This window comes from Ambystoma mexicanum, chromosome 6q (genome assembly GCF_040938575.1).
Source record: "Ambystoma mexicanum isolate Mex_15411 chromosome 6q, UKY_AmexF1_1, whole genome shotgun sequence".
NCBI lineage: Eukaryota > Metazoa > Chordata > Amphibia > Caudata > Ambystomatidae > Ambystoma > Ambystoma mexicanum.
Genome location: NC_090937.1, coordinates 442,447,717 through 442,462,012, shown reverse-complemented (window position 1 = coordinate 442,462,012; position 14,296 = coordinate 442,447,717). Strand labels below are relative to the sequence as shown.

At 43.6% G+C, this 14,296-nt stretch overlaps 1 protein-coding gene across 1 annotated transcript in view; it reads right to left on the bottom strand.

Annotated features, from left to right (window-relative positions):
- The window catches only part of LOC138516091 (RNA exonuclease 1 homolog), a 2,454,886-nt gene that overhangs the window by 1,450,508 nt on the left and 990,082 nt on the right, over window positions 1–14,296 (bottom strand). The window contains exon 6 of the mRNA XM_069630920.1: window positions 4,419–4,556. Within this exon, the coding sequence (XP_069487021.1) occupies window positions 4,419–4,556 (138 nt within the window). The remainder of the gene's footprint in view (window positions 1–4,418; window positions 4,557–14,296) is intronic.

Here is a 14,296-nt window from a genome sequence, read left to right as displayed (position 1 = left end):
CTCAAAGGTCTTAGAAGACCGCTCGGATTTCTTCTTCTTCTCGCCAGACGGGCTCTTACCCTCCAGCCAGTTGGCGAGACGTTGATGGCGGTCCTTCATGGTCCGTTCCGACATGTTGCTGCAAAACGCACAGTCCTTCTCCACGTGCGTCTTGTCCTCATGAAGGCAGTAAAGGCAGAAAGAGTGTTCGTCCTCCTTAAAGACGTTCTGCAGCTGGCATCCAGGGCAGACCCTGAACAGCTTTCCGGGCGTCGAGCTTCCCTTCTCCTGGGCCATCTCCGAGACCGGGCCTGAGAAGCTTCTGGAGTCCTCCGAAGTGTAGCTCGACGAAATCTTCACCCTTGAGGGGCACAGACGAATCCGACACGGGTCCCCGTTGATCGGATGTAGGATCGGTGGAGCTTGAGGCTCTTTTGACCGAAAGAATCGAAGTTTTTTGTGAAAAAGCGCGAAAAATAGCACTAACGCTCGAGAGCAATAGCACGAGGATCCCAACACATGAACGTGCGGTAAAAATCTGAAGATGGCTGCCAGAGGCGGTGCTTAGGTAGAGGGCAGTCATTGGCTGTGGTCAGTATGACGCAGAGACCAGTGATTGGTTATTACTACGAAAGACAGATCAGAAACTAAACTGATACTGGTTTTTTCTTTACCGAGGATTCCCAGCCTGACGACGGGGAATATTCATGAGCAGGTGAATCCATGCCAGACCCCATGCTGGAGAAACAGTGTTAGACAACCATGGCAGAAGTGACTAACTCTTTGGGAAATATTTAGAAGAGAAAGATGTGTCGTAGGACATGTCATTCAAAGTGAGACTGCTTTGTGAGTTATGAATCCAGAGTGCAAAGAACAAAAGGAATTCAAAGAGGACTTCCTGACTTTCTACCTACTCTGGAACCCTTTGTCTGTCCTTGTAAAAGTCAATTCTCTTTTTGTTGACTAAACACAAGTAATAAAAATAAAAAGACATAAAAGAGGACTATAAGGTTTTTGGCAAAAGAGATAATGGTAGTGGGGGGCTCTCTGAGAGACAGTAACAAGGCAAAGGGGAAAGTCTGCAAAAAGGAGTTTCCAAAGAGGGCAATTTCAGTCTTCCGAGTATTCAAGAAGAGGTTGTGAATCATCCAGACTGAGTATGGAGCACGCATTACAAGATACGATTGTGAGCCAATGCAGATCCCAGAAGACTGAACCCAACATGTATCACAAGGTGTTTAGTATTGTTTAATGCCAACTGTTTTGACTTCATTTCCCACAGATCTACCTCCTTTGGATGTTATCGCTATGCACAGACAAATGATATACTATTTGCAGATATTGATTCATTAATACAAATATTAATAACAAAAAGATTATCATGCTGAAACAAGAAACTATTCATCCTCAAATGAGTTCCATTTGGGAAGGTTTATGGTGCGTCTTGGAGAGTCATGTGTTCGCCAGAGGTAGATGAGACACTTGCCTATTAAAGGGTCGATTTGGCTGGGGGGCCCAAGTGGGAAAACAAAGGCTGATGCAGGTGTTGGCCAATCATTTGCAAGGATTAGTTTAGCATGTCCTGTATATGCTAGGTGTGGCTATTCATGAAGCATGTATTCATAAAGGTCCATATGGTGGTCCTCAGAATCAGATGAAGGGATACCTTTGTCCATTATTGATACTGGTAGGTATTTGAACAGGATGCATTCCATCATGCCTTAGGAATGTCTGTAGATATTAACAATCACCTCTCAATCTTCCTGGGTAATGTCTCACAATAGGCATTCAAGAGTGCTCTTATTCGAAGGAATGGAACCATGGAGCAGGGGGGCAAGGGAGAGGGATGATTGTTAAAATGTGGTGGAAGCATTGCAAGGGGTTGCAAGCAAGAATGGGGGTTTAGTGGGGTGCCACGGGCCAGTTGACCGGTATACAATGGTCTAGGTGATACGGCAAAGGGTGATGTGGTCAATGAGAATGGTGTTGTGAGGCTGGAAATGCAGAGGCAACTATCAGGTGTGGTGGGCAGGGTGTCAATGAGAGTACTAAGATGATTGGTAAAGGAGTAGAGGCAGTCCTAAGACACTTAGATGGCAGTGCCATTTGAGGGCAGAGTGTGGTTGGTGCACAAGTTATGTAATTCTGGGAACACTGTTGTAGTTTCTTCAACCTTGGGCTGCCACATTCTAGTTTTGCACCATCCTCCTTAACAGGCATACATTGTTCCTTAAGAGGTGAAATGCCGCTTCGGGGTGCACAATATGGCTGCCATCCCTTGACTTGCTAAACAGCCTCCTGATAATCTATTCCTTTCACCTCCAAACCTTTGCAAGGTTGAGTGTAGCAAGCTCACCAACAGAATGCAAAGGAACTGTTAAAGATATTTTCATGATGCATTTGTACTGCCCCAAAGGAGTGGTCTCAGATTGCCAAGGATTTCCATTCTATGCCAGTATTCTGCAGACCTTTTCATTCTGGCTGTGCTCAATACCAGTATGTCACTTTAAGAAGAAAACATGTTGCTTGTGCCAATATAAGCAAGTATGACCATGCAAGAACACACTCATGTTGGCTTTGCCAATAACGCCATTATAAGAATATAAGTCTATACGGGCTGTGCCAATATATGCCGGTATTGGCATATAGGAAATTCTCCCAATGTAGGATTATATATTTTGCTTTTCCCATAATACCAAAAATAATGCCACTAAAAGGAATCGTCCATGCAGTCTGCGCCAATATACGGCAGTATCCTCAAGCAAGAACATTCATGTTGCTTTGCCCTTCATGACAGTAAGAATCCATGTCTCTGCAGCCTGTGCCAATATAGGGCAGTATGTACCCACAGAAATGCTCATATTTTGTTACCCCTAATGCCAGTAATAATGTTACTATGTTCATGTGGGCTGTTCCAATGCACCCCTGTAGTGCCATATAGGCCAGTACCCCCACGTAAGAATGCTTATGTTGCTTTGCCCATAATAGCAGTAATAATACCACAAAGAAAATGCATCAATGTGGGCTATACCAGTATATGCCAGTATTAGTGTGGCAGAGTACTCATGCTGCTTTGCCCTAAATGCCAGCAATAATGAAACTGTAATAAAGCATTCCCATGCAGCCTGGGCTAATATAAGCCAGTATCCCCTCCCCATGCAGAATGTGGGTTTTGATGTGAATGCCAGTAATAGCACCACTGTAAGAAACCATGTACATGCAGGCTGTGCCAATATAAGGCAGTATTTGCATGCAAGAAAACTATGTTGCTTTGCCCATAATGACAATAAAAGTCTGTAAAACTACTTTCTTTTAAAAAGCAGACATTTTTGCTGATCATAATATTTCACCAATCATTCAGTTCTATTTTGAAAGCTCACAGCAACTGTATAGATACTTGGTTCACGGACGGCCCTTGAGCAATGATCCACCGCAAGGCTGATGCAGCAGTCGAGCTAAATGGTTTGCTCCCAAATTAAACAGTCATTTGCTGCACTGAAGCAAGTCTCTGTGTTTGTGCGTTTACTAGGCGATATTAGCAAGCTGGCATCACAGTGGGTTATACACCATTGCATCCCTTTAAAGTGGCAGTCATAAACATGGTCATGCTTTCATGGATAGTCCTCCATCAAAGGGATGGGGCAAGAAAGGGTGGTCCAGCGGATTCTACTATAACTGTGTAGTACAGGCTTGTACCAAAGGTGAAATTGTACTGCCACTTGTAGACTTAATCACCTGTAGTGTTCTCTAAGGGTACTGCAGAGGATTCTGCCTAACAGACACCTACCACCACATCCAATGTTTATCCTTGCATTTACTGCAGAGATGCCCCTGGTGAATCTGCCATGCGAAGCACTCTTCTTCTGGCTCTGCAAGTCCCTTTTGATGATAGTGGAGAGTGTAGCCAGGAGAAACAGTTCTCATGAAACAAAGGAAGGTTAACTCACCTGGTTTCCTGCTAAATAAAATATGAAATTCCATGAAGATAAGAATCCCTAATAAGAGCTGCCATGAGAGCAAACTACTGCTGGTAGCCCTCCCAGACTAAGATTAACACAAGCCAGAAATGTGGCACAGTGGCAGACTGATGATAAAAGATACCAGTTAAGAGTCCAAACGAAGTTTTAAATTGAAACAAAAAGGGTGTGCATGCTTTACAATGCTGCCCAAGAAGAGGAGGTATGATGTGCCAATTCCCTCAGAATGATAAAATGACAGGGAAGGCAGCATGGAGGAGCAGTGGCAGCACGCCCGACATAACTATGCATTTCATTTAGCTACAATAACTGCTTGCTGGAGCATGTGCTAGGTGTAAAAAGGCGAAAAGGCAGAAGAAGAATGAGAATAAACCTACGCAAGTTCTATGCAGCACCTGAATACCTTGTTAAATATTTAGAGAAACATTTGGCGGTCATCAAAATCTCAATCCTAAAACTAACCTTATCGAAAGCCTCATGAACAGTTGTACACATTTTTAAATGTTCTTCAACAAAGAAGTTGACATATCGCTGTCTCATTTCGTGAGGTACTTTGGATCCAGGTTCAGGGATTACTGAAGGCCTTCTGCGCACTGTAACCTTAGAAGATTAAATAAATCAATATGTTAGAGTCAAAGAAGTTGCATAGAAAAAGTGCTTTACAAGGTACTTGTAAGTCAAACTTCAAGTAACAGAATTATAAAATTATTTCTGAAAGGTGGAGGCAAATGAAGTGAACGTTAAACTGTCTGAAAACAATGTAATGTAACTTTATGGGTAAATTATAGGTGCTAGAGTGGTACTCGAACCCTCAAACTAAATAGTAGTTGGTAAAAAGAACTGGCAAATGGTTTTAAGAATCAAATGTACGTTCAATTAAAAAGTAAAATACAATAAAATGAAAAATATTTAATTTTCATAAATAATGTATTGTATTAAGTACTGCTTCAACTACACACAAAATTATACTAAAAGCTTAAGAAAAAAAAGGAAGCCAAAAACAAAAGAGAAGTACAAGATATGCAATGTAGTGACAACTAACACAAGTGCAAGTGGAGAAGGTTAAAGGCCTTGCCCACAGCAAGACAATGCAAGATCCACTTAGATTGAGATTGTGGGTATGAGAAAAACTAGGAAGAGTAATTTCATGATGGGTAACTGGCTGAAACTCTGCCACCAACTTGGGAAAAAAAGAAGGGCAAGTACAAAGCACCCCCCTCCAATCCGCCCCCCTCTCTCTAGAAAACAACTTGCTGGTCCTCACCACCCCCACACAAAGTTGACTGAAGGGGCTGTATTGAGGGTAGAGGGCCACAATAAACATCAAAAGAAAAGTACCACTGGGATGTGTACGATAGGCACAGATTCAGAGTATGATCTGTAGTGATTGGGGGTGGGTTACTCATTTGGTAATCCCATCATTTAAGATTCACTCACCTGCACTTTTTGCACCCATATACTTGATGTGTTTACATTTCCATATGACATTTAAGAGAAAACGATTATAAGAGAAAATAATGAAAATTGATAGTAATGAATAGTCAAGTACTGCTGATAATTATTCATATTTGAATTTTACTAGTGTTATAAGCGATGGCTTATATATTGAACACTAAAGCTTTAGACAATGTGAATCAATTTTGACCATACAAGACTGACAAACATGAAATATAACAGTGCAAGCAAATACAAATATTTGATTTGGTGAGTTTAGACTCTGAATAAATTCAAATACAATTGATTCATTATGTCTAAAGAAGAGACAAACAAAGCTGTCTGACTGGATTCCTGATGTTAATGCTGAAATGCTGTTAATAGGCATACAATGAAAAGGAATGGAAAGAAAAGAAGTGAAAGATTGGAGCGAAAATGAACCAGATTATACGTGGCATAGTGTAGCCTGTGAAGGGCTGTATAGCGTGCATGATAATTATTACTTCTTCTGTTATCCTGATGGTGTTTTGACAAAGTTAAATGCAATTTCGTAAATTAAATGGATTCCTGGGTTGTGTTGTATCTACATGCTCTGCCCCTATCGCAGTAAGCATCGATCTGTAGGGGTGAGCAGGGAGGGTCCGTCGTCTGCCACTATAAGACTGGACTCTGACGGGAGAGGTGGCTCTGACAATGAGCCAACAACAACCAAGGTGCCCATCCTCATCAATGCCGGCAATGTCCGTGTCAACAGCCTGACGAAAGCTGCTGAACCCTCCCCCACTACAGAGTGGTAGATGCCTACCTTACATGCCACATGGTTCTTGCTCCACAGGATTAGCAGAAGTGTATTGTGGCGAATCTGGACAATTGCCACATCTCCCCAGAGGGGAGCGATCCCCTTTGAGGCTAGGGAGGTGAGCCCGCTTCGCAAGACCCTACATAAGGGTCTGGGCAAGTGGGACCTCACTTGGAGTGACTCCCCTCTCAGGGACAAGGACTCCCATTCTGATAAGGAACTCACAGTCCAATGTACGTTAACTGCATATATGGGAATTGAAGAGACTTACTTCTGTTTTGAATTCACTGTAGAGCCAGCAGTGGTATGGAGAGCAAACAAATTGCTAGCCGGACACCAGTAGGTTGGCGTCCTGACCAACCAGGTACCCAAGGTCAGGAAAGGCGGAGAAGCAATCGTCTCATCTGGTGGGGCACCCACAAGGAAGCTGTGGTTGGCCTGCAGCCCAGTAACCAGCACAGTGACCAGACTACAGAGAGGAACCGGGAACCCTGAGCTCCACGAGAAGGGAGAAGTTTCTAACCTGTAACTCAATTTCTCCAGCGTTGGTATCTCATGGATTCACATGCTGCGAATATTCCCCGTCAGGCTGGGGAAACCCTGGTAACTTTAATATATTAGTTTTCCTATGGAAATGTTGACACCTTGAGTGTCCTATCAACGTCGTTATGGGTGCTTTGGGCAGCACCAATGGGACGTTGAGTCAATAGCTCTGCCCCCTCAGATTTTAACCTCTACAAAAGCAGGATGTCCTAAGAAGATGTTTGCCTGAGGGGGAAGGCTGTAGGGCGCATGTGAATCCATGAAAGATACCAACTCTGGAGAAATGGAGTTAAAGGTAAGAAACTACTCCTTTCTCCAGCATTGGATCTTTCAGGGATTCACATGCTGTGAATAGACTTTGTAGTAGTAGAAATGCTTGATGGTGCATATAAGGCAAATAGGACGTAGACCTTCAGCAATATGACAAAAAGAGAACGACATACTTAAGGTAATAAGCATGAGTAAAGTCAAAACCCCTGAAGCAGCGGGGCTTAACTTACTGGAAAAGGCGTTGGAGCAGTGCTCGTCCCAACTGCATGTTGTTGATGCAAACAGTAGTGCCTGGTGAACGTGTGGGGCACTGCACCCTCTTTTGCTAACAATAAAAAGGTAAGGAAAGAGTTGTTGAGGGGAAACACGCAATGGCTGTAGGTTAGGCTGTTGAGCACACCAAATGCAAAACCTTTTCCATTTACGGCTATATGATGTGTTGGTAGACGGCGCCCTCGCCGCAGCCAAAATGCGGCGACAATCCTGAAGAATATTTAGGTTTCTGAATTCAGATTGGTCATGACCCATGCCGGAAATGTGAGGGAGCCTGGGTTGATGCCACACCAAACCCTTGTTCTGAGACAGGAGATCCGGCTGGGAACCCAATTGAAGATGATCGTCCACCGCCAAGTGAAGAAGGTCGAAGAACCAGGTCTGCCGGAGTCACTAGGCTAATTTTGTAGGTGACCTTGCAAATCATTTGAACCGTTTTCCTTATCAGGGGAAAAGGAGGTATGCCTAGGCAAACATCCTGGTAGTTCGAATGAAGGACCCTGCTGGCAAACTGATGGCACTGTTTGTTTTCGGGGCTGGCAAACGGGTCCAAAGGGGGAAGAGCCCTATTTCTCAAAGATCTTTGCCACCTTAGAGCTGTTCAGTTGCCACTTGAGCGTCTGTGAAGAGTCCCTGCGGAGGGAATCCACTTGTATGTTCTGAATCCCGGAAATGTGGAAAGCCAGGATCTAAATCCTGTGCTGGATGGCCCACTGACAGATGGTTTGGGCTTCCTAGAATAGGATCTGTGAGTGTGTTACCCCTTGCTTGCGCAGATAGAACATGGTAGTTGTGTTGTCGGTGAGAATCCTTACTACTGAGTCCTTGATGAGAGGAAGTAAAGATTTGAGAGTGCAGTGTACCGCTCTCAGCTTCAGAACGTCGATATGTAGAGAGGTCTCCATCAGTAACCACAGGCCTTTGACTTGGAACTGGTCCAGATGATCACCCCATCCGGTCTACGAGGCGACGGTCACGATAGTGTAGCATACATCTGGTTCCACCTTGGGCATGCCCTGTTTGATGTTGACGGGATGAGTCCACCAATGTAGGGTGTCTGCCAGCGTCCGGGGAGCCCTGGGTGTGGGGCCATCTGGATGGGAGAAATTCCGGTGCTGGGCGCATATAGAGGTGACAGTTTGGAACAAGGGGGATACAGGACGACTTAGTGCCAAGGAGAGACATATACGAGCGGACAGCGACAGCCGTTCCTGGTGTAAAGAGCCCGCTAGGGTCAAGAGTTTCTCTATCCTCTCCTTCAACGGTTTCACCGGATTGACGGTCGTCTGGAATTGTGGTCCCAGGAAGACCAAATTCTTTGAGGGCGTCCGATAGGATTTGCTGAAGTTGATGACAAAGCCTAGACGTTAAAGGAGCATTGTGGTGTTAAGAGATTCCAATGTCTGCTGTTAAGTTGTCCCCCTGAACAACCAGTCCAGGTATGGATAAACGTGGTGGCCGTTTCTCCGGAGGTAAGCTGCTACCAGAGCCAGACACTTGGTGAAAGTCCTAAGACCTGACTTTATGCCAAAGGGGAGAACCCGAAACTGGAAGTGGCTGTTGCCCACCATGAACCTGAGGAATTTTCGATGTCTTGGGTGCATTGGTATGTGAAAGTAAGCATCCTCGTGATTTAGAGACTCCAAAAACTCTGCGGGTTATTTTTTTATTTAAAATGGTATAGTTTACATTAAAACTTTTAATTTATCACATTTATCGTAAATTCCTCTTAAAAGTCCATTCTATTTCATTGATACGTTTGTTCCTGTTGAGCAAATTCATTTTCTTCTACTGATCTCTCCTCCAACATCTTCATTATGTTATTCCAAAACTGAATTATGGTAAAGACAAGACCAATTTTTTGTCATTTCCCAATAGAATATGCGCCCATCTGGACTCAGAATCCATCTGTTCTTTTGATATCATGAAAAAATCTCCATATAGGGTTCTTTTATCGGTCAACGCTGGCATTCCATTAATATATGGCATAGTGTCTCTAGAGTTGCAGTTTGTTGACAAAATATTGCTGCAATATTGGAATTTGATTAGTTTTTACAAGTAGTTCCCTTGTTGGGAGTAGGTTTAATCTCAGTTTCAAAAATGTATCTCTAATTGACTGATCCGGAAAGAGTGCCAGATAGCTTGGGAGTTCGTTAAGCGCTCTTATGTCGACGTCAAAATGCAAGTTCAATTGGTATGTTGCTTTTTTCTGAGACGTCTTGATCAATCATTACATTGGATTTGTCTTTTAGCATATTGCGGACTTAATGTCAGCATTTCCAACGATATTTCTTCACTGGCCATTTTTGTTCTCAAATCTTTTTTCCAAGCATTCAACGCTGTGTCATTCATGGAGTATTCCTTCATTCGGAGCATCTCAATTGCAGTTATTTGTTCATCACTTTTCGGTACAGATCGAGTTGTTTCAACATAACTATCGACTCTAGCGATTGTGATGCTACTTCAAAGCGGATTCTTGGCATTGGATATTAAGGTGGTAAAGCCAATACTTGTTAGGGAGAATTCTCTGTATAGGCTAATTTCCCACACCTAGTGAGTCCCCCAGCAGCTTTGCTGGATTTTTGGGGTTTATTTTCTTCTCCTGCTAAGAGTAAGACTCTTTTTCTCCCACTCTTAGGCATGATTTGAGAATGTCTTTTGACTTTGTAATGTGTTTTATGGGCTATGGGGTCTTTTACTCCATAGGGCTTCATGTGTTTTTTGGTATGTGTGTTACACAGCACCCTCAGTGCAGTAAAACAGGGGTGTCATAGTGACCCCCAAACATAGACTCCATACCCTGGGACTGACTACTGTCTCCCAGGGCATGTAAAGTCACAATTGACTTTACTAGTCTTAAATTATGAACAGAACCAGTACAAACCATCATATTGTGGAAGTACTGGAAGGGGTTAATTCGATTGCCCCTGGGTCTGTTTTTCGAGGGGGCACTGTGTAGTCCCTCCTTGTCGAGTTTCTGGCTGGTGGCAGTGGTTACCACGCTGAATATTTCCTATGGGATTTTCCCATTCATTTTAAACGCACCACTTTTTTTGGTGCAATGTTAAAGATACCGCTTGGTTATTTATTTAATATTTATTCCCCGGTTGGGTCTTTTTGCCAGGACTCGGTTTTAAAATGGCGTTTGTGTTCGCCTCTCTAACTCCAACCCAAGTCGAGCCCTTTGTTCCACTTTTGGCAGGCTTCTGCACAGAAGCCTCCAAAAGTGGTGCCACTCTGTCTGGGTCTATAGGATGTGTGGGAGGGGGAATAGGCACCCTGGACTGAGTTGCCTCGGCAACTCAAGTCGCACTCTTGTGTGATTGGCCCAGTGGTGAGCTGCCCGGCTCCCCACTTAGCATGTTTGATTGACAGCTAGGACTGATGAATGGGGGTTTTCTGCATAAAAGCAGGGCTTTGGAGACTGAAACTTCAGAAGTCGCTACAGGACCTAAAGAATCCGAAGAGGGAGAAGCTGAGCCGACCTGCAACGATGACACCACCGGTGGAGCCCTGCTGAACCGACTCACCACTTCCTAACGACAGAGAAGATCTTCTTCCTGGAGAGACTTCTTCCTTTGAACTGGTGGGGTTAACTAGTTCGCCCTCTTTTTGCCTTCCTGGATCGTCTCGTGGTCGAATCGCCCATGCCAAGCACCTCGGCGGCCGGATAGCCACGCTTCACCACTACCGCGAATAAAAGGGTATTACATTTTAACCGGGAAACTCCACGGCTGGTTTCTTCCCTGGCAGTGCAACGACCTCCAGCTTTCCTCCACGTCGAGATCTTCTCTTCCCCCCCTGAACGAAGCACCGACTTGCACCCGCTGCCAGGAACAACTGCCCACGCTGGAGCTTTCTCACCATTTCAGGTACTGTGTCCCGCCTGGTCTCCCTTGCAACAGACTGTTCAAGGTGTCCTGTAAATCCTTGACTCTCTATCCTGGGGTGACCTAGGACCTGTTAACTAACTTTTCTGAACTGATCCAACTCCTTTTGAACTATCTGCAAACACTTTTAAAGTGTACTTCAACTGTGTGATCTTGGGCACATTCCGCCTTGCTCTCTCCAAGAGTGGGCCTGGCCTATGAACTTTTTGCTCTACAGTAGACCCTGCCTTTCTTGACTGGCTGTGGTTCTTTTAAAAGTGTTGGTATTGTGTGCTTTACTATTTCTGCCTTTTCTCTCCCTTTTTAAATAATTATTGGAGTGCCATCTTGGTTAAGCGCTCACCTCTGTGTTGATAAGTGGTGTTCTTTTCCTAAGACTTGTCAAATAATTAATCAGGGAGGTGCATATATTTCTAGTGACTGTGTTTGAACTTGCTTGACATATTAGTGCCAGTGTATTTTTACAAGTGTGTTTTTAAATAAATAATTATATACTTTTATACCAAAGCTCTGGTCAGTGTTTGCTTGTGCTACTGTATTTATGTACCTAATGTGTATACTCTATATACTGCCTAACTCTTCTTGAGAGAAGTCTGACTGCTCAGCCACAGCTACCAGGTAAATATGGGTGGTACAGAGTGCTACCAATTGGGTTTACTTCCAACACCTGTAGTCTTAAACTTTTTGCAGTGGTCCCTAAGGGAACTGCACAGGTTTCTGCCTAACAATACTTTCCTCCAAAAAGTGGCTTTGTATTTTTGCTACATTGTTTGTTGCAAGTTTGTCATGGTTTCACTGCCATAGGTCAAAATAGGCACAACTTTTTGGCTGTAGTATGCCATTTTGGGTTTCAGGGAGAATATACTGAATTTTCGATGGATATCTCTCCCTTGTATTGATAGGAACTGTGCCTTTGCGGCCAGCTGTTCAGACCATTTGTTTTCAGCTCTTGATTGGTTGATTAGAACTCCTAGATATTTTATTGTTTGAAGGACAGCGTTTCCTCTTCAAGGGATAGAATTGGAATTCTCCCTTCTTGTTTCGCATTTTTGTTAGCATTGTGATTTTTGTTTTAGCTATGTTTATTTTTAGTTTGTTTATTTTCATATAGCCCTCCATGTTTGCTAAACTGTTTTGGAGACCTTTCGTCGTATCAAGCAGCACAATATCATCAGCATACATCATCAGTGGGAGAGGAACTGCATTGATTTTCGGTGGATTTATCATGGACAATTTCATGTGTTCTTCGAAATCTGATGTGTAGAGGTTGAAAAGAAAGGCCGCAAAAGGGCAGCCCTGCTTTAGTCCATTCCAAGTCTCTATCAATGTTGTAGTTCCTCCCGCTTTTTTTTTTCAAAACTTCATCATTGAGCTTGGCAACGCAACAGAGAACATACTGTAACTCAGTAGATCAGTGAGTCCACATATGGTGTGAAAGCAAGAACATGAGTCAAACAGCAGTAGCTTTTGCTTATGTCTGGGATACTTATTTTACGTTGAGATGCGATTTATCATGCTCAGCGACCTTTCATTCCATTATCTGTGTGTCGCAAAAGATGTGTGGTGCGGTTGGAGGAGCCAAAGAATCCCCACCTCCATGGTTCAAAACAGATACTTGTTCCGCACTAAGAAAAATGCGCCACAAATTTTGTTGTGTTATCAAACAAACTTTTATTTGTGAATTGTAAATAATCACTTGATTGCCCTAGAACTTTCTTGACATGTGTTTCGGCTTTGAGCTAAGCCTTTTTCAAAACATGGAGGGCATATATTACTTCATCCCCATATCTCTACAATTCATCCATTTCAACACATTTGACATATTCAATAGTGTATATTAATGCACTGTATATAAAAAAAATATTTTTGACAGAGAAAAAGGAAGGGGGAGGGGTTGGACGGATGGGTTGAAAAAAAGAAAAAAATGCAATGCACAATAAGACATACGTGAGAACATATAACAAAAGAAAAGAAGCATTATAAACAGAATATATATATATATTTATTATGTATGAAAACGCTAAGAAAAATCATTAATGAGTCATTCATTGTTCCCTATGCATTTGTTTCCTCTTAAAATCACGGTTTAATGCCGTCCAGAATCGGGTGAGCTGAGGGCATGACCACAGCATGTGGATATAGTCTGCATCATCAGAGTTGCATCTTGGGCATGTTGGTGGGTGGTCTTGTGACATACAATGAAGCCTGATTGGCGTATGGTGGATCCTATGCAATATCTTTCAGTGAATTAGTTTGAAACGAGAGTTAAAGGAGATGGTTTGCCTCTTCTGAGATGGTAAAGAAGAAGACCTGGTTAGTGTGTTCCACCCTAAGCTTGGCAGGATATAAAAGAGTACTTGACTCCCAGGTCCCGCAATCTATTTTTCACAGAAATGAAGGTCTTCCGCTCCTGCTGGATGGCAGTGGAAAAGTCCGGATAAAGGTGGATCCTGGAGGATCCCAGGAAGAGGTTGCCTTTAATCCTTGCAGCACAGAGCAGGGCGTCCCTGTCGCAGTTGTTTAACACCTCGCTATGATAGGGCAGGGAGGGGCTCATGGCCTGGGCCTCCCGGCATGGGCCTAGCCATTAAAGATTGATGTGCCCTTTCAATAGCAAATTGTGGAGACAGCTTCGGAGAATCCAGCAGGGTCAGCAAGGTTTGCTCTATGTAGTCCTCCATGGGGCCTTTGAGGTTGTCCTCCGGAATGCCGATAATGCAAATATTATTACGCCTAGAGCGTGATTCGAGATCTTCGTTTTTCTTGCTGATCTCCTGGACTCGTCTGGACAGTGTTTATTTCAGCCCGAAGAGCACCAATGTCATCCTCGGCAGTACCCACTCTATTTTCAACCTCTGTCACTCAGTTATCTTTTTTTTCCATGTGGGCCTTTATTGAACAGATAGTCCTACTCATGTCATCTAGTTTGGAATGGAGGGTGGTGAACACGACATGGCTGCCTCCTGCTCTGGTAGTGGCTCCCCTGATGTCTGTGTTGTCTTCGTATACATATTAATGGAGCTCTGCTTTTTATTGGCCCCTTTAGTCATGCTGTCTGAGAGTATGCGTGTAGCCAGGTGGTTGCAATTGCCAGACTTCAGTTGCCTCCCGGGTATGGTGCATCTAGAACA